The sequence below is a fragment of the Orbicella franksi genome, chromosome 3 (assembly GCF_964199315.1).
Source record: "Orbicella franksi chromosome 3, jaOrbFran1.1, whole genome shotgun sequence".
Taxonomy (NCBI): Eukaryota; Metazoa; Cnidaria; class Anthozoa; order Scleractinia; family Merulinidae; genus Orbicella; species Orbicella franksi.
The window spans coordinates 32,111,944-32,135,598 of record NC_138147.1 but is presented as its reverse complement, the minus strand read 5'-3'; the positions used below and the strand labels follow the sequence as shown (position 1 = coordinate 32,135,598).

Below are 23,655 nucleotides of genomic sequence, written 5' to 3'. Positions count from 1 at the left end.
TTTTGAAAAATTGAACGTGTGAGACATTCATTGCCCACTGCCGCTTAATATGCAATCAACTCTGATGCGAGTTTTTGTTTAGCTGTTTTCACTCGCTCAAAATTAAAGTCAACTCCATGGCCAAACATCGTGCGCACGGCTGCCCTAAAGCTTGCTGAACCTTTTGACTAGCTCGTAAATGCTAGCAACGTGTAGCGTTATGGACTAGAGTAAGCGAACCATTTGGAAAAAGGACAGAGGTACACATTGCCAGAAAACTTTCTTAGGATTTAGTTGTCGCGCTTACCGCTAAACATTTATTTACAGAGCTTGCTTGGCAGTAACATACGCTTTTACACGTTTGGGTTGTCAGTGACAGAAATAAACTTCGCTAAAGTAGGCTTTAGCACAAACACTATTATTGGACTAATGCAAAAATGTTTTGAGGATTTGCAAAAAAAAATTCAGCCGGTAGTTTCCACATTTGTCAAGTGGGACAGTCCAATATAAATGTCATAAATTGCACATCACGCCATAAATGTGCAACATACTTTGATGGCAAGAGATCGTAAAACAGGGAACTTATGAACAAAACTGAAATATTGCAACAGATTTGAAAGAACAGTTGTGTCGCTTCTTTCACGATCCCGGCAGCCCTTTTACATATGGAAAATGCTACTGTGCTTAGTTACACAAACCTTCCACAGTAGCCCAGCAGCGAAACAAATACTTCCCATACATCGCAAAACAATGGCTCTATCGACCAATGAACAGGACATTTGTAAACTTCTTATTGCGAACAAAGCCGCAAAGTACTTATTTATTTACCATGTTGCTAGGTAACCAGACGTCACAAAGGCACTGTAGCGCGACTTATTACGACAAAGGCTCTCCCTCGACCTTTGTGATCGATGAGTATTTTGGGTTCTGTGAGTGACTTTTAGCAAAATTTGGCCTCGTTCATCGCTTCGATAAGATCATTTCTGGCCGCTGAGACCTAAGCATAACCCTTACACTAAACAAGGTCTTCGTATATCGCGACGAAATGACGAGAACGCTTTGCATATAGAATTCCGAGCTGAGACGTAGCAAACATGACGGTGCCAATAATGTCTGATCGGGAAGAGTAAGTAATCGTGCTTTTATTATCTTCGCTTTTTGGTTTACTGCATGATTAAAAGCATGAAAATAACGAGATTCTTTTCACGTTATATTATAGGTCGTCTCGCGAGGAGAGAGAAAATTACACGTCCGTACCTATTGTAGTTTTGACGGTGCATCGCGCTCAAGAAGAAGCTAAAGAACAGCGCTCACATGCCAGTTACGAGGCCGAAGATGTCCTGCCGGTAAGTTAGTTTTATCAGAGGAAAGCTAAGCTGTTCTGTTGTTCATCGTATTTTGATGCCCAAAGCCATTAATATTTCATTCTCAAAGCTTGACTGAGCGGTTTCAGTCGTAGCCTTATGTAAGGAGAAATGAGTTGCTTGTTTGCATACCAACTCGCGGCAAATGAAGCGTGCACTTGGAATCTGCCGCGTAATCCAGAGATCAAATTGCTGTAGAGTCTTTCGATCTTCTCATCGTTTTCTTCTGTAGTCAAAGTTTGTGTGATGTGTAGCTGATTTTTCAGCTGGCGTAAGCTTGATGCCGGTTCTTTCATGAAAGCACTGGTGACATTTTTTTGCGTGATTTAAATTTGTTATATAGTTAAAAATATTAAGACCATGTGGTTTTTTTTTCTCTACTATCGTCAGCTACCTGCATCTAAGTACAGGTACAGCAAATGGCATGAACTAGAGGACATGGATATCAAGGGAAACATGTTAAGATCTCCCAGGGTTAGAAGAAGTAGGTGATTAAAACTTATAAAAGCTTGTCTTCATTGATTTCCTAATTTTCCAGGGGAGACAAAGTTTGTAGACAATGCACATTCAGTTTATATGCTTAGGATTCATGAGTTTTTGCTGTGAATCCCGGACAATTTAAGAATAATTGAATTACATGGAGTCCCCACCCTTCCCCCCCCCCCCTCTCATTTCTTCCATGAGTCAACTCTTACAGGAACTTGGAAAATTCTCAGGATATGGTGTTACTAATAAATCCCATCCTCCTTGATGTCTCCACATTGTATCCAACAAACAGATCTTTAAAAGTGGAGTATACAAACAGAGTTTTGTCTGATGTGTTATATGGTCTCATTTTTCTCTAGATCCTAGGGGATTTAAACTGGAAAATATGCGAAAGCTGGATGAGGAAGAAAAATTAGAATATGGTGACTCAGATGATGAAGAATTTCGAGTAAGTCTGCCATTGAAAAAGAACAAACCCAAAAGAGTGCGTAACTACAAGAACAAGATGGAAAACTGGGAAAATGCAGAGGTATGTAATGCAGGCTTGTCAGGAGTACCTTGCACTGCCAGCGACAAACTGTCATCTGCATCATGATCTCAACTAGTTACTCCGTTGAACTATTTCTCCAATTCTTTAGAAAAAAGATGGTAAAACTAGGCACTGCTGCAACAATAAAGCCACTTACTTTAAAATTTTGTGAGACCCTGAAATGAAGCGAGACTAAAAAGCTAGTGATTATTAAATGACGTAAATCTAAGTATGATATTTAAAGAATTCAAAATTTTCTGTTACAATTCAATTCAATTCGATTTTAATTTAAATTCTCACAAACATTAATTTTACAGAGATGTCAGAATGCAAAGTTATCCATATGTTAGGACTTTGTGCACCACCGTCAGGCCTTGCAGTGAAAAATTTAATATTCATTGTTACATGTATTACTATTATTGGCATGAAAGGCCAGCTGTTTGGAAATGAGCAATTTTTCATATTAAGCAACTTTAACTGGGAACAACCAAAAGCAATCTAGCTAATGTAACAAAATTCTGTCACTGTGAAAATATACTGGATATTGATAAAGCCCTTTGTATTTAACCTCACAGTCCGTAAATCTGTCATATCAAGACCTTGGTCATCCTTATCAGAAGAAGGAATTCCAGCGAGTGCTCAGAAGACTCCTCAGATGTGAAAACCTACAACTAATAGAAAACTCGATACAAGATTTGAGCACTGTGTTGCTTCCAAGGTGAGTTTATATCTCAATGTTATTATGAATCAACATTTAGAACTGTAGTTTTACTCCTCAAAGTTGAAACTAACAAAATGTACTCCAGACCATGGCTCCGAATTAGCTTCATGTAATGTCTATGATGCTGTTTTAGTTCCCTCAAGACCCTAATGAACATGATATAGAGTGTAAACCTTTTCAACATCCACATTTTCATTGTGCTGATGAAGTTCGGTTGAGCTAAACAAATCATTCCACTTTTTTTTAAAAAAAATATTTATTGCATTCTGATTACAGGAACTTATTTTATATTTTGATGTGTTCTAGTTTGTGTTTAGAGTCTAAAATTATTCGTCTCATTATTTCAGGTGTACACATCTTTACCTCCAGAGAAATTTTATCACTGACCTAAGGGTAAGAAAGTGATATATTTTTGCTGCCTTAAGTTTGTTTAATGTAGTCTTCTGTATATTTTGAAGCTGTTATTTTTTTTCAGAATTAAGATTCAATATATCAAAAAGGTAAATTGCCCTCGGTCAGTTGGGCAGAAGGGCAGATGGGCAGGTACCATTGCCACCTATTACGTACTTATGTGGATCACTTTCCATACCATGAAAAGAAACAACATTGATTTGCACATAACGGCAAAAGATGTCATGAAATCAATGTTATTGTCATTCATGGAATGAAATCAAAATTATAATGATATTAATCTTTCTATATTTTCCTATTTCCAGAAACTTCCCAGGGCCCCTATGTTGGAGCACTTGTCACTGCAACAAAATAATGTAGAAAGTCTAAAAGGACTAGAGGTGCTGAGAAAAACTGGAATACAATCCCTAGTGCTCAAAGGAAATCCAGTAGAATTAGATCCAAACTACCGGCAACAGTAAGTCTATTCTGTTGATCAACTTCTAATCAAGAATGTCTTTTTATTGTGTTGTGATAAATTGATGCAGTTGGACCAGGAGTATAATTAACCTAAGTGACCGGTTATGAACATTAAGGAAAAAATGAAGATATCAAATACTATTACATGTAGCTTTATCAGTCATATTTACCATAGAAGGGCATTGTTTTAACCTGTACGAAATATAGACCACAATTGGTTTGTCTCTACTCCTTAATTTTTTGCATGCCTGCTAAGCTAACATAGCTTTTTTAAAGTAAAAAATGAATTAACCAAATCTTTTTTTTTCTCTTGCTGTAGTGTTTTCAGAATTTTGCCAAATCTTCAGCTCTTAGATGGAATCCCAAGATTAGACAGTGATTCAGCTAATGTAGTACTGGATGCAAAGACATGCATTGTGTCATAACAACAGGGACCTTGGATATGTTGTGACCATGATGCAGACAGAACTTCTGTGGTCCAGGAAATCAGTGGGTGTCCTGTGATTGAAACTGCGGACAAGATTTCTGTGATCTGAAAAGCTGTCATACAGAGAAATGTGAGGAACATTTGTACCTCCTTTTGAAGCTTCAGTACACCGATGAGATTCCTGCGATCTGAAAAGCTTTTATAAGGAGAATGGGAGGGATGTTTTCCCCTCCTGATTAAAGCATCACGTTCACACTCTCCTATTCAGTGGACGAAGAGAACATTCAAGTAGGCTCAATTACCAGTGTAGACCGGACTTGAGAGGGCGGCCGAAATCAAGCCTAGCAATGATGAAGCAGCACATCAAGACCAGAAAGAGCATTGTCTAAATAATTGGTCCTGTACAAAAACACCGACCAATCTAAAATTATCTTGAAAGGATATATATTTCTTTTACTTCCTTTCTAGATTCTAGTCATTTCTCACATGAATAGAGTATTCAAAAGAGAAAAATTGTTCAAAAAAGCAAATGTTTTTGAGAGGTTTTTATTAGGTGAATTAATTGTGTAAAACTGTTGTTAGTAACGTAGCAAGGTAATTTGAAATTGATTTTATACAAATATCTTTTGCAAGCTGGAACTTCTGAGATTATTTTATAAATATGCAAGACATTTGTAAATAGATGTAAATATATATTTTCATCAATAATATTAGTTTATATGAAGATGTACAAAAGTTGTACAGAGTATTTATTATGTTGAAGTAATTTTTTCTTCTAGAATGAGGGAATAAAATCAACACTGCTTATTAGGAGTCTCAAATTTTTTGAGTCAAAGTCAATTTTTCAATTGTGTATGGTATTTAAAATTTTTGGATATGTTGGACAATTCGTGGTGTATCGTGTCATTTACATGTAGAATGCTAAAATCTGGTTACAAGTATTTTTTTACAAAAAAAGGGCAAAAACTTGAAGATAAACTAGCACGCAAACCGGAAGTTGGAGGCGAACAAAATCGAGGAACTCTTTGAAGCAAACAACCTCGACCCAGGCTCTCTCTCTTACCTCCCTTGTCGGTGGCAAAGGAGAGAGCCTGGGATCGAGGTTGGCATTCGAATTGATCGTAGCGAGTATCGCTCATTTTCAAATCGTCATTTTACTTGGATGGGAAGAAAAGGCGATGAACTTTATTAACGCGCGGAAGAAGCCACACCAAATTGGTGAAGGGTTCCCATTATACGTTATGGTTTTCTGTACTATGTACATCAGCAGGGTGTCAGAGGGGAGTTCCCGGTGGGTGTTGTGGCCACCTGGTCCGAGAGGTCTAACTCACGTGGAATCATTTCCTCTCTCTCATCACGTTCCTCACTGTGCCCCGAGGGGCTACAGGTAAGGATCACCCTAACTGATGATATCAAACAACTGGTTCCACTAATCATATTATTCCCCAAGCGCTGGTTGGCCCTTGTGGGATGCGTTCAGTGGGAATTCATGTTATTCTTGCAATTTCTAACAAGATGTCGGTAATGATGAGCTTTATCATGGCTATATTCGTAAAGTTTGTATAGGGTTATTAAAACGGTTGAAATAACTAACATAACGGTCATCTTTCTTCAATTGCGGCAGAACGCATGCGCAGTTGCGTCCCTTTCTATTCAATTGATTTTTTTTCAAAATTCCTGCTATGTGAAGTGCGGAAATGACTTCCAGAGTAAGATTACTCGTTGCGACGAATTGCGAAATAAAAAGAACAAAATATATTTCAAATTAAGTGCTTCTCGCTTTTTCTAAGACAGTTCTGCCAGAATGCACATGCCCGAAAACTTAGGTTGGGCCTAAGTAAGTCAAGCATGTCAAGTAAGACAAGAATCTCAAGTACGTCAAGCACCTCAAGTAAGTCAAGCATGTCAAGTAAGACAAGCATCTCAAGCATATCAAGCATATGGTTATAATTAGCAATCAGCATGGATCGTTTATAAAAAAAAAACCCTGAAAAAAACCGCGAGTACCAAAAAGACTACGAGATTAAAAGAAGAGGACCAAAGATTTCAAAATATTCATTTTTTTTAAATTGGTTTTACTCCACGATTTGTATCCTAACCAGTATTCTTACTATATGTTTCCGCGCGCTTACTTTACGTTACGCGCTCACACAATTTTTTTTTTTTTTTTGCGTGATTTACGTATAGAGCACACGTGAATGCGAGAAAATATTTTAAAGACCTATTGCATCATGCAAATGGCAACAAAAATCTCGATCTTTCGCTTTGGAATTTTCTCGAAGCATCCGTCATGCGTTTGAAAAAGTAATGAAATATCGATTTGTTTGTTTTAGAAAGAGTGTCTTAAATTAATTGTAAAGTATCTTATAATTGATTTTAACTTTATATTGCTGGTAAATCCTTGTTCAATAAATGTCACATCATTTTTTCAGTAGCCTTTGGTCTGCTGATCGTCATGCACAGCAAATGAAAAATCCATGGTAGTATACTGCGGTCGATCGGCATAAAGATTTCGAACAAGAAAGAAGCTATACTGAAGTCAAACGTTTTCCCAAAACAGTTCAATTTATATAAAAAGTTTACAATAAATATTCAGTTCAATTACTGGTGCATCATGAACTGTTTTGACGCCTAAATGTTTTATGTTTTGTTCAAGTCTCCCGTTCGTAATACTTTCCAGTCCTCTTCGGTCTCAACCACGTTAATTGCCTCGGTGATCTCCTTCGAATTAAATGTAATTTTGTAGACCCGTTTTCACAAGGAAGAAAATCGCATCACATTGAGACAGTATGTATCCTCGTTCTTGTTTATATCTTTCATTTTCATTCTCAGAACTGACATTTTACTCGAGACCGGCCTCTCTTGTGATGCCTTTATTTTTTCGTAGATCTTTTACTCGGTCTTATTTTTTATACAAAATTGTCAGGTATCATTCAGGAAGGGAGAAAAATAACCGTCTTTGACTCCGCAATTTCATTTCTGGGATTGGGAGCTGCTGCGGTCCTGGGTCTTCTTTCTTTTGACAGGACCCGTTCTCATGACGAGACTCGTCATAGTTTCGTCTCCTCGTCTCCGTCTGAACGAACCATCACACCGCCTTCTAACAGCACGTACATGCCTATCAACATACGAGATTAGAAAAAAGCAAAGCTTCCAGACACAACTGCAATGGCTTCTTTGTATCTTTTCTGCCATAATATTGTCTCTGTTTCTTCTTTGGCCAGGATTTCCGCCATATTTGCGCACCGTCTCCATAGTTTGGCTCTCCTGTCCTTCAGGAATGTTCCGTCCTTCTCTAAGTGGTCCGCCATTTGAAGCTGTTTCATTTTACTTTTGACTGCCTCCTCTATGTTGCGCTAAAATATCGGAAAAAAAGTTTCTGATTAAAACAAATCACCTAGGAAACTCAGAAAACATGGCTTGTTCTGACTACAATGACTTAATATGCAAAACCTGTGCCAATTATACCAACTCGAGAATTAACTTAAAATGTTCCCAATTACGTACAAAAAATTCTTACCTCAATTATTTCATTTTCTTCCTGAAGTTGATTCAACCTCCTCTTAGCGTATTCAGCTCTTCTCTCGGCGAGTTTGGAAGCCACTTCGCGTCCGAATTGCTTGATGTCATTTCTTTGTCTTTCGGCTTCGTATCCTGAGACGAAGATTGGCGAAGATCTTCCGGAATCGCATGGCGGGGGAAGCTTTTCTTTAATCTGCCAAAAAGAAGAAAGATAAAAGCTGTGTTTTAGGTTAAATTGCTGCAATAAATCTTTCGTAATTTCATTTTATACAGACACAAGTGTTTTACTGGAAAATTCACCACTCGCCAAATTCTTAGGAAACTATATTTGGTCATATTTAGGATCACGAGTGACGTCTTTTCCATTTCCTCATTGGTGAAGAAATTGATGAGGTCATTTCCCGCTTTTTGACGGTTGTTTATGCAAACAGTCAGCGAAAATGACGAGCGATAGATTCGTGTCCATAAAATAAAAAGAAGATTACACGGCCCTGTAAAAATTTATTTTCTCGTGTTAAAACAATATTTTACTCACTCGCAGCGCTCTTTAGCAAGATATTGTTTTTATACCATTCGAAATAAAATTCATATTTAGCCTCTATATAAATTATCGACGTTGCTATAAAAAGTTGACTGAAAGCTGTTCAATTTGTAGTCTCGAGAAGACCATGTACGTTATGAATAAATTTAATTTTTTGAGAGATGATAGTGGTGTTCGAGAAATGTCGCCTCAGATCACATTCATTAAATATTAAAAGATTATTGTCACGTTGAAGTGCATGTGTGAAGTGATCATGAATTATTTTATGGTGAATACTGAATTATAAAGCAATGACAGGGAACGTGGTGTTATAATCTTTAAGATGATAAGCAGAAGGAGATAAGTCCTGGCTTTTCTTTATCGTGGGACTTTTGCTCGTTTAATTCAGAACTGATGGAAATCTGAGAAAATTCGAAATGGGTCCGTGGCAACTCAAAACGAAGGAACACTTCGCAAATAAACTGTGACTGAAAAGCAGAAATCTTCCTGTTACGTAAATATATAGAGACTGCAAGGAAACTGCGCGGGCGCAAAAATGTTTCCTTCACGAGCAGTCCTCTCAAGCGCGGTCGCAAATGTCGTGCAATTAAGAATTCCTTCAAACCTGCATAAACATGTGCCTCTGTCGTCTCTATATGTATTATTGGATCCCTTCTGTGCTGTATAGAAACAAAGTTGTAAAAGGTGATTTGCTCCTTAAAAGCCTTAATGTTCATTACCTCGGCTATGTTAGCAATAGGCGGGTACAGCAGTTCCGGTGACCGAGGTCTCTCACGGTCATCGCCAATCGGGAGGAAAAAGCTGTTTCGCGAGGACGTGGGGCTGTCGGCTCGCTGTATCTTCACCTCAATGCTGGACAAATCCTGCAAGAAAGAAACAAATTGTATCAGCCATCAGCACAAAAACAAGATGTTCTTTACAATAAATTTCCTTTTATATACTCTCAGACCATATAAAATTGCTCTACCGTGACTTCCGATAACATCTTTCCAATAAACAAGTTCCCTTCCTCTGGGCGCATTTATAAATGTGATTTGTATGTTAAAAGAAAAGCAAAACTATATATTTTCCACTGTAGACTGTTCATTAGTAAGCAAGTGCACACACAATGGCCGCAGACAGTCGATTCTTAAATCGTAAACTGCTACAACATAAAAGGCTGAGTTAACTTTCTTCGCCCACGTTGCGGGAAACGTGACGTACTTCTAATTGCTGGTGCATGTTTACATGCTATTGGTGTGACGTTTTTGGAAAATTCACGAAGGAGCACTAGTAAAGTTTACAATTTGATAATAGTATCATTAGAGCTCTTCACTCAAGTGTTAGAAGGAGATACGATTTTCTAGAACTATGAAAACCAGAAATTAAACCACATTGTCTATATGTTTCTTCCACTGTAAACCCATGGTAACCATAGTTCCTCGTTACGTTGGGAATTCGATTCAGTCTCAAAGGTATTTATTGTGTTCATACGCACCTTAAGAGTGTAATGACGGTCCCAAATGACATGATCATCTTCGAAATTTGAGATGGACTTGTCTTCATATGACGCTGAGCAGATAAAAAAAATTGATATTTATGCTTAAAAACTCTCTTTAAACCAAGCCAGTTTATTCAAAACACACGCAAATACGATCAGAGAGTGTAGAGATAATTTGCAATTTAAATTACGCATCATAAGTAGCAATTATTACAATAATTAAAGAACGTTAACACAGTAATACCAGCAGAGAACGGGTGACTTCATATACACCATAGGGCCGAGCTGTTCAGATCCGCTTAAGCTAACCCAGGATTAGCGAGAATTGATTTTAGTCTTGTATTTTTTCGGTGAGGTTTTTACTTTATATTTTTTATACTTCAGTATTGAACTTGTATAATCTCAAACTACACAAAACATAAAAAGTGAAAACATTTTTATAGAAGAAAAATCGATACTTCCGTTAATGTTTAATACTGGGTTAGCGTTACCCGACTTTCGAATCGAACAACCTGGCCGACCCCTGGTTGATAGTTTTTAGTTTCAAAGAAAAGATAAGAACACTCTGCATTTCACTAAACAATCTATAGTTTATTTTTTTGGAACAGCACGCAAGGTTTGAATGCATCTTATAAATTGCATGCCTTGTTCTCTAAAAGTCTCGAATTCACTGAGCAAACGTAATCAAAGCGCCAACCCAGTGTACTGAGAGAGAATGGAGCTTAGTATCCCCAATCCCATTTTCAAACGTTTTAGTGCTTACCGTAAACGGCGCAGAGAGCTGGGGCGAGAATTGAGGACAGAGCAGGTTTAAGGGCTCTCTCCTGCCAGTCTGATCTCTTGAAAATATCTTCCAAAGTGTCCAGTTCAAACTGGGCCCAGTCGGCAAATGACCAGCTAGGGAACCTGTGATTAAAGAAAATTGAAAATATATTTATTAGCTCAGGAAGGTAATATTTGAAAAAGTGGACCTGACATTTAAGAGGCAAGAAAATCAGCTGAGAAGATAGAACGATCCCACGTTCACCTCAGTTGAACAGATGTAACTATTTTAAGAAAGTTTGACCAATGCAAGCGTAAATTAAGGCTATTGCGAAACAGTCGAAAGATATTCTTGGAAAAAGGGTTAGTTAACAGCTGTTTGATCGAAATGTGCAGTGCAGTGTTTCAGCGTGGGGGAAGAGTGGATTAAACCTGAATGTGTATTCATAGTCTTCTTTTTCCTCTTTCACGCTGGAAAAAAAAGCTGTATGTCAAAATTGTTTGGCGGCGTCGCCGTTATTTACGTCTTGTTTGCTAAAATCGTCTTCGATGCCATTGACGACTGCAGCTGCAAACCTTTATAGCATTTTATATGGCATTTTATTCAATGCACAGTGCATTTATTTTGATCAATGCAGTAAAGAAAGGGAAAAACTCAGTGAAACTCGAGTCAGTTCTTTTAAGCAGTGAAATCATAAAACCATGATGGGTTCGCCAGAGATAAACTAAAACAAGGTGGAATTGAGAAAACGATAAAGTGCTTTTTTTACACACGTTGTTATCAAAAAGGAAGCAGCACTTAAAAGTATACTTAGTCCCCGATAGATTTAAGCAATAATTTAGCAAGAAAACGGCGAGTAAACAGAATGAACAGCATGCTAGCGTTTTTCATTTATGTTATAACGCGATGCTGATCGCTAATTACATTTCCCGCGATAATTGCTAATTCCTAGTGCTGCTGTCTTTTCTGCAAAGGAAACAAAGTGAAAATCCAGTGAATCGTGATAGTTCTATTACGCTGTTAAATTGAGCTGGCGTCATCGTGGCAGATGCGTATTATAATAAGAAGGCTAAGGAAACCATTACAGAATGGAACGGAAAAAGACTCAAATTTATAATTCGATTCAGATCGCTATTGCTTCATGACACAAAAGAGCTTTGTGTCTTTTGTCACGATACCGGCAGAATAAAACGCGCTGAGAGCAGCTAATAGTTGGTAAACATTGTGACGTCAGGCGCAATGAATAACGAGAGAAAAAACGTATTGAACAACAAACGAATTCAAATTATGGAGCTTAGCACCTATACAAACAGTATTGCGCGAAAATATGATCGAACTCGTAACTGCTCATTTCATCATCGTCAAGTGGGGTCAGTTTTTCTCGATGACAAAGTATTACACGAGTAACTCAAATCAGCTTTACATCGTCGAATTATGTTAGTTCTAGCAACAAAAAGGAGACGGTTAATACGATCTCTTGTTGCACGTAGGCACATGAGAATCAACAATATCTACGATTGACGTCACAACGTGCGTCACGTCGTCAAATGAAACAACACCGAGTTTTAATCGATGACTTTTCGTTCAATCGTGTTTAAGGGTCAGTTTGATTAATAATTCGAAATGTCAAATATAATTTAACGCTGAATTATTGATGTTTTCCTGTAAGAGAACACGTATTTTACCCTGACTAGTGAGGTTTTTCTTTAATATTTGATTCCAGTTACTGTTTGATGCGTGGGTTATTCTCTACAAAAGACTCTTGAAAATGTATTCTATTTTTAAACGGTCTAGGAATTCATCCACAGGTCAAATTGTCGTGTCTGTTTTTTTCATTAAAAACTGAAACGGCATCGTCATTTTCGATGCAAATTTTTTTTAATAATGATATTAAATATTTGCGTACGAAAACCGGCCGGCAACTGAGTGAGAAACATTTTTAAGGGAATGAAATGTGGCAACATTTCTCATGGAATAAAACTAGTTGAACTAAAAACATCGCTGAATTTTAATTGAAGAAGACTACAAACACGCGGTTTCCAGAATGCAGACAGAGGACGGAAGCATATTCTCTCCGAGATAAAATGAAATATCATTATGAATAGAACCTCCGGTTTTCTGCCTTGCGAACTTTTGCGGTAATCAAGGCCGACCTTTTTAAAACATGGCAATATATTCACAACAAATGATATTTTTATAAACTCTTTACACCGCGAGTGCTGTCGCAGCTCGATGGATCTCTTTGTGTTGAATTATCTGGGAAAACAATTTTTACGAAATATTTTGTTTCCGGATACGTTTACTCGGCCTCGTCAAGAAATTCCATGATTCGCAATTTGAATCACATTTGGAGAGTTACAGCACAACGTTCAATCGCTTCAAGCATTTTAATCGTAATAATAGCTAGAGCAAGCTTTGAAAGAAACCAAAACAAGGTACCTTAATATGCAAAACACCTTACCTGAACGGGCTAAAACGTAGAACCATCTTTCCCTATAATTTATGAATAACAATGCGGGCTTTGTGAATTTGAAAGACGTCTGTGCTTATGTGCTGCCTCCTTCCACCTGAGTAGTTAGTTTTCATATGAGCTAGTCTTTTTCTTACAGCTCAATTTTAAGCCCATCAAATGCAAAACGCTTTGATGGACGCGTGACGTCATCAGTGCCAAATTTAGCAGGCATTTGTTGTTTTCATTGTCACATTGTGAGCGATTGAGTGTTCTCTTGTTTTTCCTAAAGTGTCTTCTACAAACACGTCTGCCGCGTCATCTGGTGTTTGCATGTTTTCTAGCTTAATTCGTCCTCGAAAAATTCCGGTAATGTTTCAAGTGCTAAATAAAACTTAGCGTTATTCCTGATTCGGCGAGAAAGAAATCACAGCAAGGTTTTTGTTTTGTGACTATGCCGGAGAGAAAGCAGACCAAAGAGTTTGACAGAAAAAGACAGATACGAAATTCATATCTGATTTAAGATTACGTTTCTGTTATTAGTTTTATAAATGATATTTTTTAATTTTACTACAGTAACTTAAGATTTGTCAAATTGAAGAGAAAAAGTACTGTCGATGGGTTTAAGACACGATCATTTATAACTGAGAAGGTTTTATGTCAGTGGAAACTACGGATGTTTTCGGAGTGGAAATCAATCTAGTTTCTTATCAGAACAACCGCGTACGTGTTTCAGCTGGGGATACATAGATTTTAAGACAAGCCGCCTTGGAAAGTTGTTCCGCTGCAAACAAACTAAAATTATTCATTTAATCATTGATGCCACATTTGCAATTATATGGATTTGGGATTTTACATTACCTTAAATTTGATGAAATTTTCATACTGCTTCAAGACATGTTTTTCAGCAAGAGCAATTTAGGTATAAACGCCGTTTTGGCGTCGCAGAACTAATTTGTTTGTTTTTCACGATCAAACGAACACAAAGAAATTCAGCGGGAGCCAGTATTAAATTTGTGTCAGTCGTTTCAACTTTAAGTTCGTTCAGAAATATTCAACATTGAAACCCATAAAATGTTTTTTTTCCTAACGGCCGTGCTGAATTTTTCCTTTAATAGAGCGAAATGATTTCTAAAGGGTCTTTAAATATTGAAGTATTTGATAATGCGATCTTACAATGAGTCAAAATTATATTATATCTGACCAATGTTTGCAAATATTCCTGCATGATTTGTGCTTAGAGACAAATTTTAGCAGTGCATGCAGTGAAGCACTTTCCAGCTCGAAACCCTCTTTTAGCATCACTAAATATTGCCCAGTATTTTTTCCCAGTCTCTAAGTTTACACTCTGTGAATATTCTAAAGTAAAATTTTAATAAAATGATTGATTGACAGATAATTCCTGAAGTCATCCTGTAAATATTTTAGATGGCGGTCTGACAGCTGACTCGCCTTCACTTTCTTGGTTTTATATTTATACTCAGGTTCGTACACGGCAAGGTTTTGGAGGAAATTCTAAAGACTCGTCTCTTTTTGCGTAACCTTTCCGTTGGTTAAGTTTATAGTGTCATCGTGGCGTTCCCTGAGGGAAGTTATTTTTACAACATTTTAAAACTTCCCAAGCCGAAAAACAGGAACTCAAGAGCATTTTGTAATCAGTTTAAAACACTTGAAGGCCGACCAGTCATAAAATAGTTAAATTGAAAATAAATCCATGATGGATTTTTCGTTATTTTTGGAAGTGAAACATAATTCCCATAAACAGATGTCTAACTTGTCTTTCGTGATGCGGAAAAACAGCGATAACATTAACAAACTCATAAATTTGAAGTGTCTGCCTCGAGAAGGACTTTGCATGCACACACACACACACACACACACACACACACACACATACAAAAAGCATGTATTTAATGCTGGAAATTTTGGAGAACAACTTCTAACGACAAATGTTTATGTCGTTGCATCATCCATTTAAGAGAGAGAATTTATAGTTTTTAGCGGTGTGGAAAATTGACCTTCTAATCCGCCATTAATACAAGGACTTCCTTGTTAAAGTCACGTGACAGGGGAATACTTCATAACTAACACATATCACCTTGACAACTTTGTTCAGTTATTCACAACCCTTGACCGCATTTCTTTTTCTTTTAATTTCCTAAGAAAATTTTTGCGCCAAATTAGAAAACCTCTAAAGTTGCAGTCAAATTGAAGGGAAAATATTAAGATTAAAACGCAGATCACTAAATACAGATTTGAGCTGATTTAGAACCGGAAAAATTTAGACTATTCATAAACTACCTTAAGCCAATTTTTACATCACGACTACGGCTGATCATCTTGCGTGGGATAAAAGCCAAACGTAAAGTGCAAATGTAGCCCGAGGACGTAATAACACCCAAAAGAGGCGTTACGTTTCTCTAATGTTACAAGAGTACAACTTATAAAGCGGATATAAGTATGTTGTCTTATTTCTTAAAATCAAGTATTTATATATGGCATACATAATAAATGCATTATTTGCCGATTAATTCTTATAATTTGAACACACACACATATATAGTACATTTTAACATAACTTTCGTTCCTCAAAACTGAAATGTCTGCCATTTACCTATATCTAAGATATCGGATGTTTTTTCCTTACATACATAGTCTTAAACATTTTCCGTATATGAAACGTATTTTTCTTAATTTCTTTTCTGAGTATGAAATAATGAAACTGATGTCTGACCTTAAGAATTTGTCTCTCCAAGACAAAAATGGCGTCCGACGAGGAGAAGAGATGGACATTGTGGTAAAGATAGCTTGAAAGAGAAACGCGCTCTCACGGGAGACGAGAGTGACCAACTGCTTGGTCAAGGAAAACGCGGCGTTCGGTCGAATTGTTCAGCAACACAAAGCGGGGGCTTTTGTATCATCGCAGCATTCCACTACTGCTGCTTCCAATCACAGTTGACATACGATTAAACCACAATATGCTTTGTATTGCCATCTTATATCAAGGGTGGGATCCCACTGGAATTAATATAGACAAAATTCAGAGCAGAATTTTTCGTCGAATGGAAAGCACCCCACTCTTTAGATCAGTAGTGGCCCATGAGACTCGATCATTGGTGCTTGGTTTATACAAACATAAGGACTTTTGAAACTTCGTTGTGAAAACATTCCAAATTTGCAAGAAGTTGAGGGAGCTATAATGCATTCAAGGAGAAAAAAAACAAACAGTCACATTTTTTTGTAAATTAGCAATCTTCATGTAAGCCATTTCGCCAATCTATAGGCAACTGGGTTGAATCAGATTCTATGGATATTTCTCTGGAAAACCTATTGCTAATTAGCGTTGTAACGTTCCAGAATTTGAAACAGCAGCCTTGATTCACGGCCGTCTTTTCAAGGTCAGAGACACAATTTTTGTTTCCGGCGTCTAGTTCTCCACTATAGCAGTTCTTTTTTCATTTCTCTTTATTGTACTTGGTTTCTATGTAAAAATTTCTCTTTCTACCTTCTTTCTTGCACCTCAAGTTCCAATGAGTTTAAAGATTCGAATGAATTGAAGAAAATAATCCTGAGTTTCTCGGTTCGCACGCTCAGTTCGTCCCCAGGACAACACAGCAGTAAAGACGTCCACGTAGTCGTCTCTGATTGGTTGGTGATCAGATGTAATTTTCGAACGTAAGTGACGACCAATCAGAATCACTTCACGTATCTCTGCAGAGCTTCATTACCAGGAACTCAGCGTCGCGCTGAGAGGAACATTTGTTTACATTAAACAATACCCAGCACTGCAGTCGTCAAACACGAAATCTGGTCGCAAGAAAAATTTGTTCATACAGCGCAAAAAGACTGGATTCCTTTGATGCAGATTCCTCAGCTACGAATTTAACAAACCGACATAAATTAACGACGAGTCAGCAAGACGGCTGTAACTATACAGCAAAAACCTCGAGTTTAAAACCTTTCGCATTTTCTTCGATTCCAGGGCCATAAAACAGTGTAAACATTTTCCGGTATCAATAATATTCGGAATGCCATGTCTTTTTAACGTATCAAAGTCATAACAATAACTTATAAATCAGCAAATTAAACCTCCCTGAAGGGGATAGAATTTAGAAAGCTATATGTTGCAGTGATAATAATTTTCAATTGATTAATTAATGACAAATTCTACAACGCGTCGCTGTCGGCTATCACAAGAAGAAACAAATTGCCGTCATGTCTGAAGTTCTAATTTGGTACTCTCTAGCTTTTAGTTTATTTATGCAACTCAGTGACTGGGAAAAAATAACATACTTAGACAAATATCAGAGGCAAAGGAAGAGGAAGTTGACAAAGTCAGTTTAAACAGCTTTAGATGCTGGCTTGGAACGAAACGAGGTATACTTTGCTAAAACGAGAATTTGGAATGGTCAAGCCATATAAATCAGTGGTTGTTCATTTTCGTTTGCCTTCAATGTTGACCTTCATAATATAAATTCGTTGTCAAAACTTTGTGGGCGTTCAGCGGAAGCTAAGAGTTGTCATTTCAATTTCACAAAAGCAAATTTTGAATGAGCACAATTACAATCTAAAAATAGCACCTAAACAAGAAGATCAGTTTTCATACCCAATGCAAGGAAATAACTGTCGGTGTCTTGCACTCAACGCACTCCGAGGGCTATAATCCATTTTTCTTTTCCGATCCAATAATATAATAATAATATATTCAGCTATCCGTTAGTTCCTCAGCCGGGCGGACGTTGAAAAAGTTGTTTCCTTTGAGTTAAAAATCAGGATGGCTGTCCTCATGCGACACCTTCACGGTTATCTGGCGGGCAACTCTCAAATTAATTTCATTTATTCTTGACTTCTCTGTAAATAATCCATATTTATAAGGGGTCCGCAAAGTCTTGACAATTTACATATCAAGACTAGCTTGATGTTGAAATAAACAGTAGCTTGCGGAGCCGGAAAATGCGGCTCCTCGATCATAGATCTTACCATGATAAGTATTTATGGGCAGTTAAGCTCAATTTATAAGGCTAAAATGATTTATGTGGGATGTTACTAATAAGGGATTTTTTTTTCGTGGGTCACGCATACTGGCATCTTGCAGTGAATATGAATTTTAATCCAAATTCAATGTCTGTTGTCAGGAGCTTTATAACAACCAAACAATGAGCACACCGCTGGGCAGACGAGAAGTTGATAAAAATCAAGAAGGCAAGCTGGGTTTCAAATAGCCAAGTCTGTTTTCAAATGAATATTTTGATGCCTATATTCAACCAGAAAATCTGTTCCTTCTTACTTTTTCCTGCGATTAAAAATGAAATTCTTTTAGTGGCGTATTTTGCCCAAAGCACAACTCATTGGCTGTCGAAACTTCCAAGAACGCCACTTTAAAACTTCATTGTCATCCTTAGCTTACCTAGAAAATTTTATTTTATGCCTCTCTTGACAATTTGTACAGAGTTGTTAATCAAATAAACGATTCGCAGAGCTAAACGATCGGAGAAGACCGAAGCGGTGGCAGCAGACCCCATTCTAAACATTCGTCTTTACTTATAGAATAACACCACAATCTAATTCTTCTTGCATAGAATAAACAAATTAAAGTCAAGATTGCTAAAACAATCTAGGCCAGGAAGTAAAAACCTGACATCGGAACAAGTCTGAAGAGAAACTGTTTCCAATTTTCCAGTCGAGAATTATCACAAGCTTAATTTAAGAGTGCCGCAGGCTAGCCATTGCTACCCAGCGCTGCGCAACATATTAACATAGCAATATCAATGTTATGTATCAGGTCCGACGTCATAAAAATACCGAGATAACTTGATAAAAATGAAATAAAAACAAACTTATGCGTGCAAAATTACAAAGCTAGGTAGGACAATACAATAAGTTACCCCCCGCCAAAATGAAATTGAATCATCAATACTTGAGGGAATTAAATGGTCACAAAAACATTTCTCACGGAGGGCGGCTGCTTCAAAATACTGACAACTATTTACTTTACAATATTCTCGTTCTATCCCTGCCGCTATATAACTAGCAGAGAAGCTGATTGGTCACCATGCAAGACGAAAGGAATCGAGGGAAAGTAGGGAATGGTTTTACACAGATACGACTCTCAGTTGTCAAATAGCTCAGAATAGCTGCACATAGGAAGGCTGATGAGTTGCATTATTTTGCTCAAAAGAAACGGGTGCTGTTTCACGAACTTCAAGTTCATTCCACGGTTGTTATACTTACCGTTAGAGCTAACTAATTAAAAATCTTTCTTTACACGACTTTTTTCTCAGTAAAATCTTTACTGAATGTACTGCTTCATTTTCAAGATGAATCAAACGAAAAGGTCTTGATATATCGTTCTCAAACTCATTAATTATTCATGAGCTGATGACCCAATCAGCTCGCATCAATTGGGTCAGGTGCATGTATGTTGATACCCAATGAACGTACCGATCAACACACGGTAGATTAGTTCAAAAACTGATCAAGACACTGATCAAGAAACTTGAATTTTAATCAGTCTTAATTATAATTCTAAATACAGCATTTTTCCCGCTTAAATCATTGCTTACAACAACAATACAGCAACATATTATTCCTTCTTAGACATCGTTACATTAATTGTACAGTTTTTGAATTTTCCTTTCTGGAAAACAACATCCGTTAAAGATTGATCCTGTTTCTCTGTGGTAAAACATGTAGTTGTACTAACAACACTTGGACCTAGGATCTTTGAAACTTTAGACACATTTTCTTCTGTAGGCTTTTCGTACTGCAACAATGCATTAGAACGATGCCCCGACCTTTCGCGAATCAATTTTTCTTCAACCCCAGAATTGAACAGGGAGGAAACACAAGTAACGCGCAAACTGTGAGCGGTTTTGCGTTTAAAGCCTGCCGCGTCGCACATGTCAGGCAAAATCTTGTTCAAGCTGTTGATGCCTACGGGCGCTTTATCGAATGCGAACCTAGTTTTTGATGGCTTAAAGTAAAATGCAGTAACTTTCTTTGCATGAGTCTCAACTAACCCTACATACAATCTGAATATCTCAACAAGGCACGGCTCGTGCTTTTCCTCAATAGAATGACAAACGTGCTTGACCACTCGCGGCACATACTTTAGATCACAAAGACCTCCATGATAAGTTTTAGAGGCATTTTCTTCAAACTTAATAAAATTTGGACCAATTTCAAAGTTGTTTACAACAATATTTCTGTGATCTCCCCCCCGCAACCCAAAAACTTTTCCGTTGTAGAAATAGATTGTGTTCAATAACGACTTAGCTGATGTAGTTCCCAGCAATTTCTTTTGCCAGAATACTGCTTCTTCTTGCTCGCTCACAAACTCCTTTTCCTCTTTCTTACACTTAATGTGAAGCCCTTCTCGAACGCCATTCTTCATCTCGGCATCTAAGCAACGTCGGAAAAGGACAAACCTTCAAAAAATAACACACAAAATTAAAGTCCTGAAACAGTGCATTTTAAATTACTAACCAATTCGCTCTAAAAGTTGTCAAGTACCTTTTGTCACTAGCGTCCAGAGGATTCAAAGCTTCTGATCCATTTTTCTCCTCCAAATAACGCTTGAGGGCACAAATGATACCATAAACAGACTTCGGAGGGTATCTTTCACCGGACTTTTTAGCTACCTCCATCACAAATTTTGACAACCAATAGTTCAGCGACAGAGCGTCCATTCCAGCAATATCTACACTCACAGCGGTAACATTGTGTAAATCGTAGTCCTTGAAGAGACCGCCACAATCTAATACCGGAACTTTAACCTCTCTCAACCTCTGCCATTCGGCAAAAATGTTCACAGCCCACTTGTTTTTATACTTAGTTGAAACTGGAACAGCATCATTCACCAAAACATTTTCTTGAGAAGAGGTTTTTGGAACTCGAAAACGTTCTGATCTCCACTCGATCTCCATCACGCGGCATAATGTTAATTTCTTAAAAATTCAACCTTTAAAACTTGCCCACATGGCCGCATATAAAAGATTCATTTCATTTACCATATGAATAAAAAACAGACAATAGCCTATTGAGCACGCCTACTAATTACCTATTCTTCGAAAAAAATTCTCATGCTACTTTGAGAAGCCAGCTCAAAAACTCGTGCTTCGTTTTTCATCAGGGGTTCCAAACACCTCGAAACAATAAAAGCACTCCGCCTTCGGCGTCGTGCTTTCATCTGTTTCTCGGTGTTTGGAACCCCTGATGAAAAACTCGCACTCGTTTTTGATCTATTACTTCTGGTTCTTGAAGGCGTCTGAATGCCTATTATGCAGTAATTATGAAATGTTAATAAAACCATTTGAAATCGAAAGAAACCCACCAACTAATGCCTTATTAAAGAAAAAAACTTCTAAAGAGATAACAGAAAATCATCAAATAGGGATTGTCAAGATTTGGAAAGCTTTTAATAAAATGCGCACTGAGATTTTAGAAATCGTAATCAGATCTTAAAAATTTACTTCTTGCCTGTTAGGAAAATAAAGCGATTCCTTCACGCAAAAGTGTCCTTTTATGCCAACACCATGAAAGTAAAATATTTATTTGATGATTTTTCCCTTCAAGTCGACAACTTATTTATCTCATTCAAAGGGTTTCCTCCTGTATATAACGGTCGAGACAGTTTATTGCATTGCTGCGGGCATTGAGGATCTAGCGACCCAGAAAGAGTGTACATATACGAACCGTCGCAAGAACGTCTTTGCTTGTAAATCTTCGTGATTACTTTTAATAGCTCTAAATAATTTTATTTTATCAGTTCTTTTGTTGTAGCCACATCTTGTGGTTGCCATAAATAATTAAAATGCCTATTAAAAAGTAGCACAAATATATATTTTTAGTCTTGAAAACATTGAATCGTTGGTCCACGTTTTTGTTCTGTCAACAACTTTCACAACGAAGTTTATAATGTCTTCCACTGGCGATACATTGTTCATTCACAAATTCTATATAGAACCACGAAAGTAATACATGTTAAAAAAGTCGACATTTATTGCAAATTTTAGTTTCTTCTGAGAATAAAATTATAGCTATCTAGAGAATCTAGTTACTTGGAGAGCCATAAGTCTGTTGCTTCAAATTACAGATCATAGTCAGCGAATTAAGTGACAGAGGTTTGAGATTTCCGAGAACTGGTGTGAGTTTATAGTACGGCTGTTAGTGCTGGAGGACAGAGGGGAAGGGAGGGAAGAGGTAAGGGGGGCGGGGGGGGGGGGGGTGGTGGTTGAGTACTCACTTGCCTATCACAGTAAATGTCGATTCTTTGAAACACTCAGCAGCTATGGCGTTTCTCTGCGGCAAACGAGGAGTATAGAGCATTCATTCAATTCTGACAAGCTTGCAGTAAATTGCGCTAGCTCAAATCATGACCGTGAAATCAGAGAGCTCTACTTTGGACGAACACCGAAACGACAGAGAAAGCTTTTTCGGATCCATCAACAGGTCGATATAGCGTTAATTACGTAAAGGGTTGTTTGGCTATTTTATTCAATGTACAATCACACTTACAGCAACACTCTTTAGGAAACGATATGAAATTTGATATATTTGCTATTTAAGGCAGTTTTGGTCGATCCAAAATTGAGTAATGAATTGGATATCAGTCCATTTACCGTTGTGCTCAAGTTCTCCATCATTCTGCCGGCATGCCGTTTTTATCTGCTTTGATGACTTGTAGATGCTGCCTTATTTATGTTTCACAGTAATAAGAGTGATTTTGAATCTGATTCTGTTATAGCTTTGTGACTAATCAGGAATCAATTATTGCATGGGATTGTAACTCAAGCAGTGTAGTCACTTTCAGCTGTCCAATCACGCCGCTTTGCTACATGATCATCATGCAATAAATGTACCACAGGCTAAAACTTAGCAGCGGAGCTAATCAAACTTCTTTAGCCGGCACACCAGCTCTTTTTATTTCTGAAATAAATAGATCGTTTTCACTGTTACGCAATTAAAAAATAAATCGAAAACCATTCAGTGGATAACGTCAAGAAATTGTGATCCTATAGGAAATAGATAAAGAAGACACTTCTCCAAGTTTTAGGTTTGTGCGTTTTCCCAGACTGCAGATATTTGTCGAAATGTTTCGCAGAAATTTACAAAGCCCAGTATGGAAACGCCATGTTAGTGCACCTCTGGGGTGCACCAATATGGCGGCCAGAAAATAGTGTAAAGATCTGGGACTTACTTTGGCTATCTAGGCAACTGATTATCTATATTGAACAAACAAACATTTACATAAGCACTTTTCCGAATGATCTAACTTCTAAACAAGCTAAAAATCCTGAGATAGGTATATATTATTCGACAAATGCTATTGTAGTATAGAGTATATTAAATGGCAGTGGAGAGATACGAAATTTCTCTTCGAGTGTTGAAGAATATTTTTCAACACGAGAAGATTGAGGAATTTCGTATCCCCAAGCAGCCATGTAATGTTCTGTTTATTATTTAAACACCAACGAAATCTCAAAACATTTCACTTTCGCTGCAAAAGGCGCCATTTATTTTGTA

At 37.4% G+C, this 23,655-nt stretch overlaps 2 protein-coding genes and 1 non-coding gene across 4 annotated transcripts; 1 reads left to right on the top strand and 2 right to left on the bottom strand.

Moving 5' to 3' along the window:
- The first annotated feature begins 863 nt into the window (after positions 1 to 863).
- Positions 864 to 6,390, top strand: LOC145482080 (uncharacterized). Its single transcript, XM_081460672.1, has 8 exons — positions 864 to 1,105; positions 1,199 to 1,325; positions 1,734 to 1,827; positions 2,189 to 2,358; positions 2,934 to 3,076; positions 3,427 to 3,472; positions 3,796 to 3,947; positions 4,269 to 6,390. The coding sequence occupies exons 1-8, from the start codon at positions 1,074 to 1,076 to the stop codon at positions 4,372 to 4,374; spliced, it is 870 nt and encodes a 289-aa protein (XP_081316798.1). The 5' UTR covers positions 864 to 1,073; the 3' UTR covers positions 4,375 to 6,390.
- On the bottom strand, positions 5,650 to 5,786 carry LOC145483196 (U8 small nucleolar RNA). The gene has a single exon (XR_014048895.1). It is a non-coding gene; the product is annotated as a U8 small nucleolar RNA (small nucleolar RNA).
- A 104-nt stretch (positions 6,391 to 6,494) lies between the features above and the next one.
- Positions 6,495 to 18,365, bottom strand: LOC145482081 (uncharacterized). Of its 2 annotated transcripts, none has more exons than XM_081460673.1 (6): positions 17,738 to 18,365; positions 10,683 to 10,825; positions 9,917 to 9,990; positions 9,159 to 9,302; positions 7,897 to 8,091; positions 6,495 to 7,732 (listed from the first exon to the last, which is right to left on the bottom strand). In XM_081460673.1, the coding sequence occupies exons 1-6, from the start codon at positions 17,797 to 17,799 to the stop codon at positions 7,511 to 7,513; spliced, it is 840 nt and encodes a 279-aa protein (XP_081316799.1). In that variant the 5' UTR covers positions 17,800 to 18,365; the 3' UTR covers positions 6,495 to 7,510. The 2 variants fall into 2 exon arrangements, with proteins under 2 accessions (XP_081316799.1, XP_081316800.1); XM_081460674.1 differs by lacking the exon at positions 17,738 to 18,365 and adding an exon at positions 13,144 to 14,152.
- Positions 18,366 to 23,655: the final 5,290 nt, after the last annotated feature.

Coding starts and splice junctions, on each gene's coding strand:
- LOC145482080 (XM_081460672.1), top strand. CDS start 1,074: ATGACGGTGCCAATAATGTCTGATCGGGAAGA. Junction 1,828..2,188: donor ATCTCCCAGGGTTAGAAGAA/GTAGGTGATTAA, acceptor ATTTTTCTCTAG/ATCCTAGGGGATTTAAACTG. Junction 2,359..2,933: donor AAAACTGGGAAAATGCAGAG/GTATGTAATGCA, acceptor TTAACCTCACAG/TCCGTAAATCTGTCATATCA.
- LOC145482081 (XM_081460673.1), bottom strand. CDS start 17,799: ATGGATTATAGCCCTCGGAGTGCGTTGAGTGCAAGACACCGACAGTTA. Junction 9,303..9,916: donor ACCGTCATTACACTCTTAAG/GTGCGTATGAAC, acceptor TCTTTCTTGCAG/GATTTGTCCAGCATTGAGGT. Junction 7,733..7,896: donor AAGAAAATGAAATAATTGAG/GTAAGAATTTTT, acceptor CCGATATTTTAG/CGCAACATAGAGGAGGCAGT.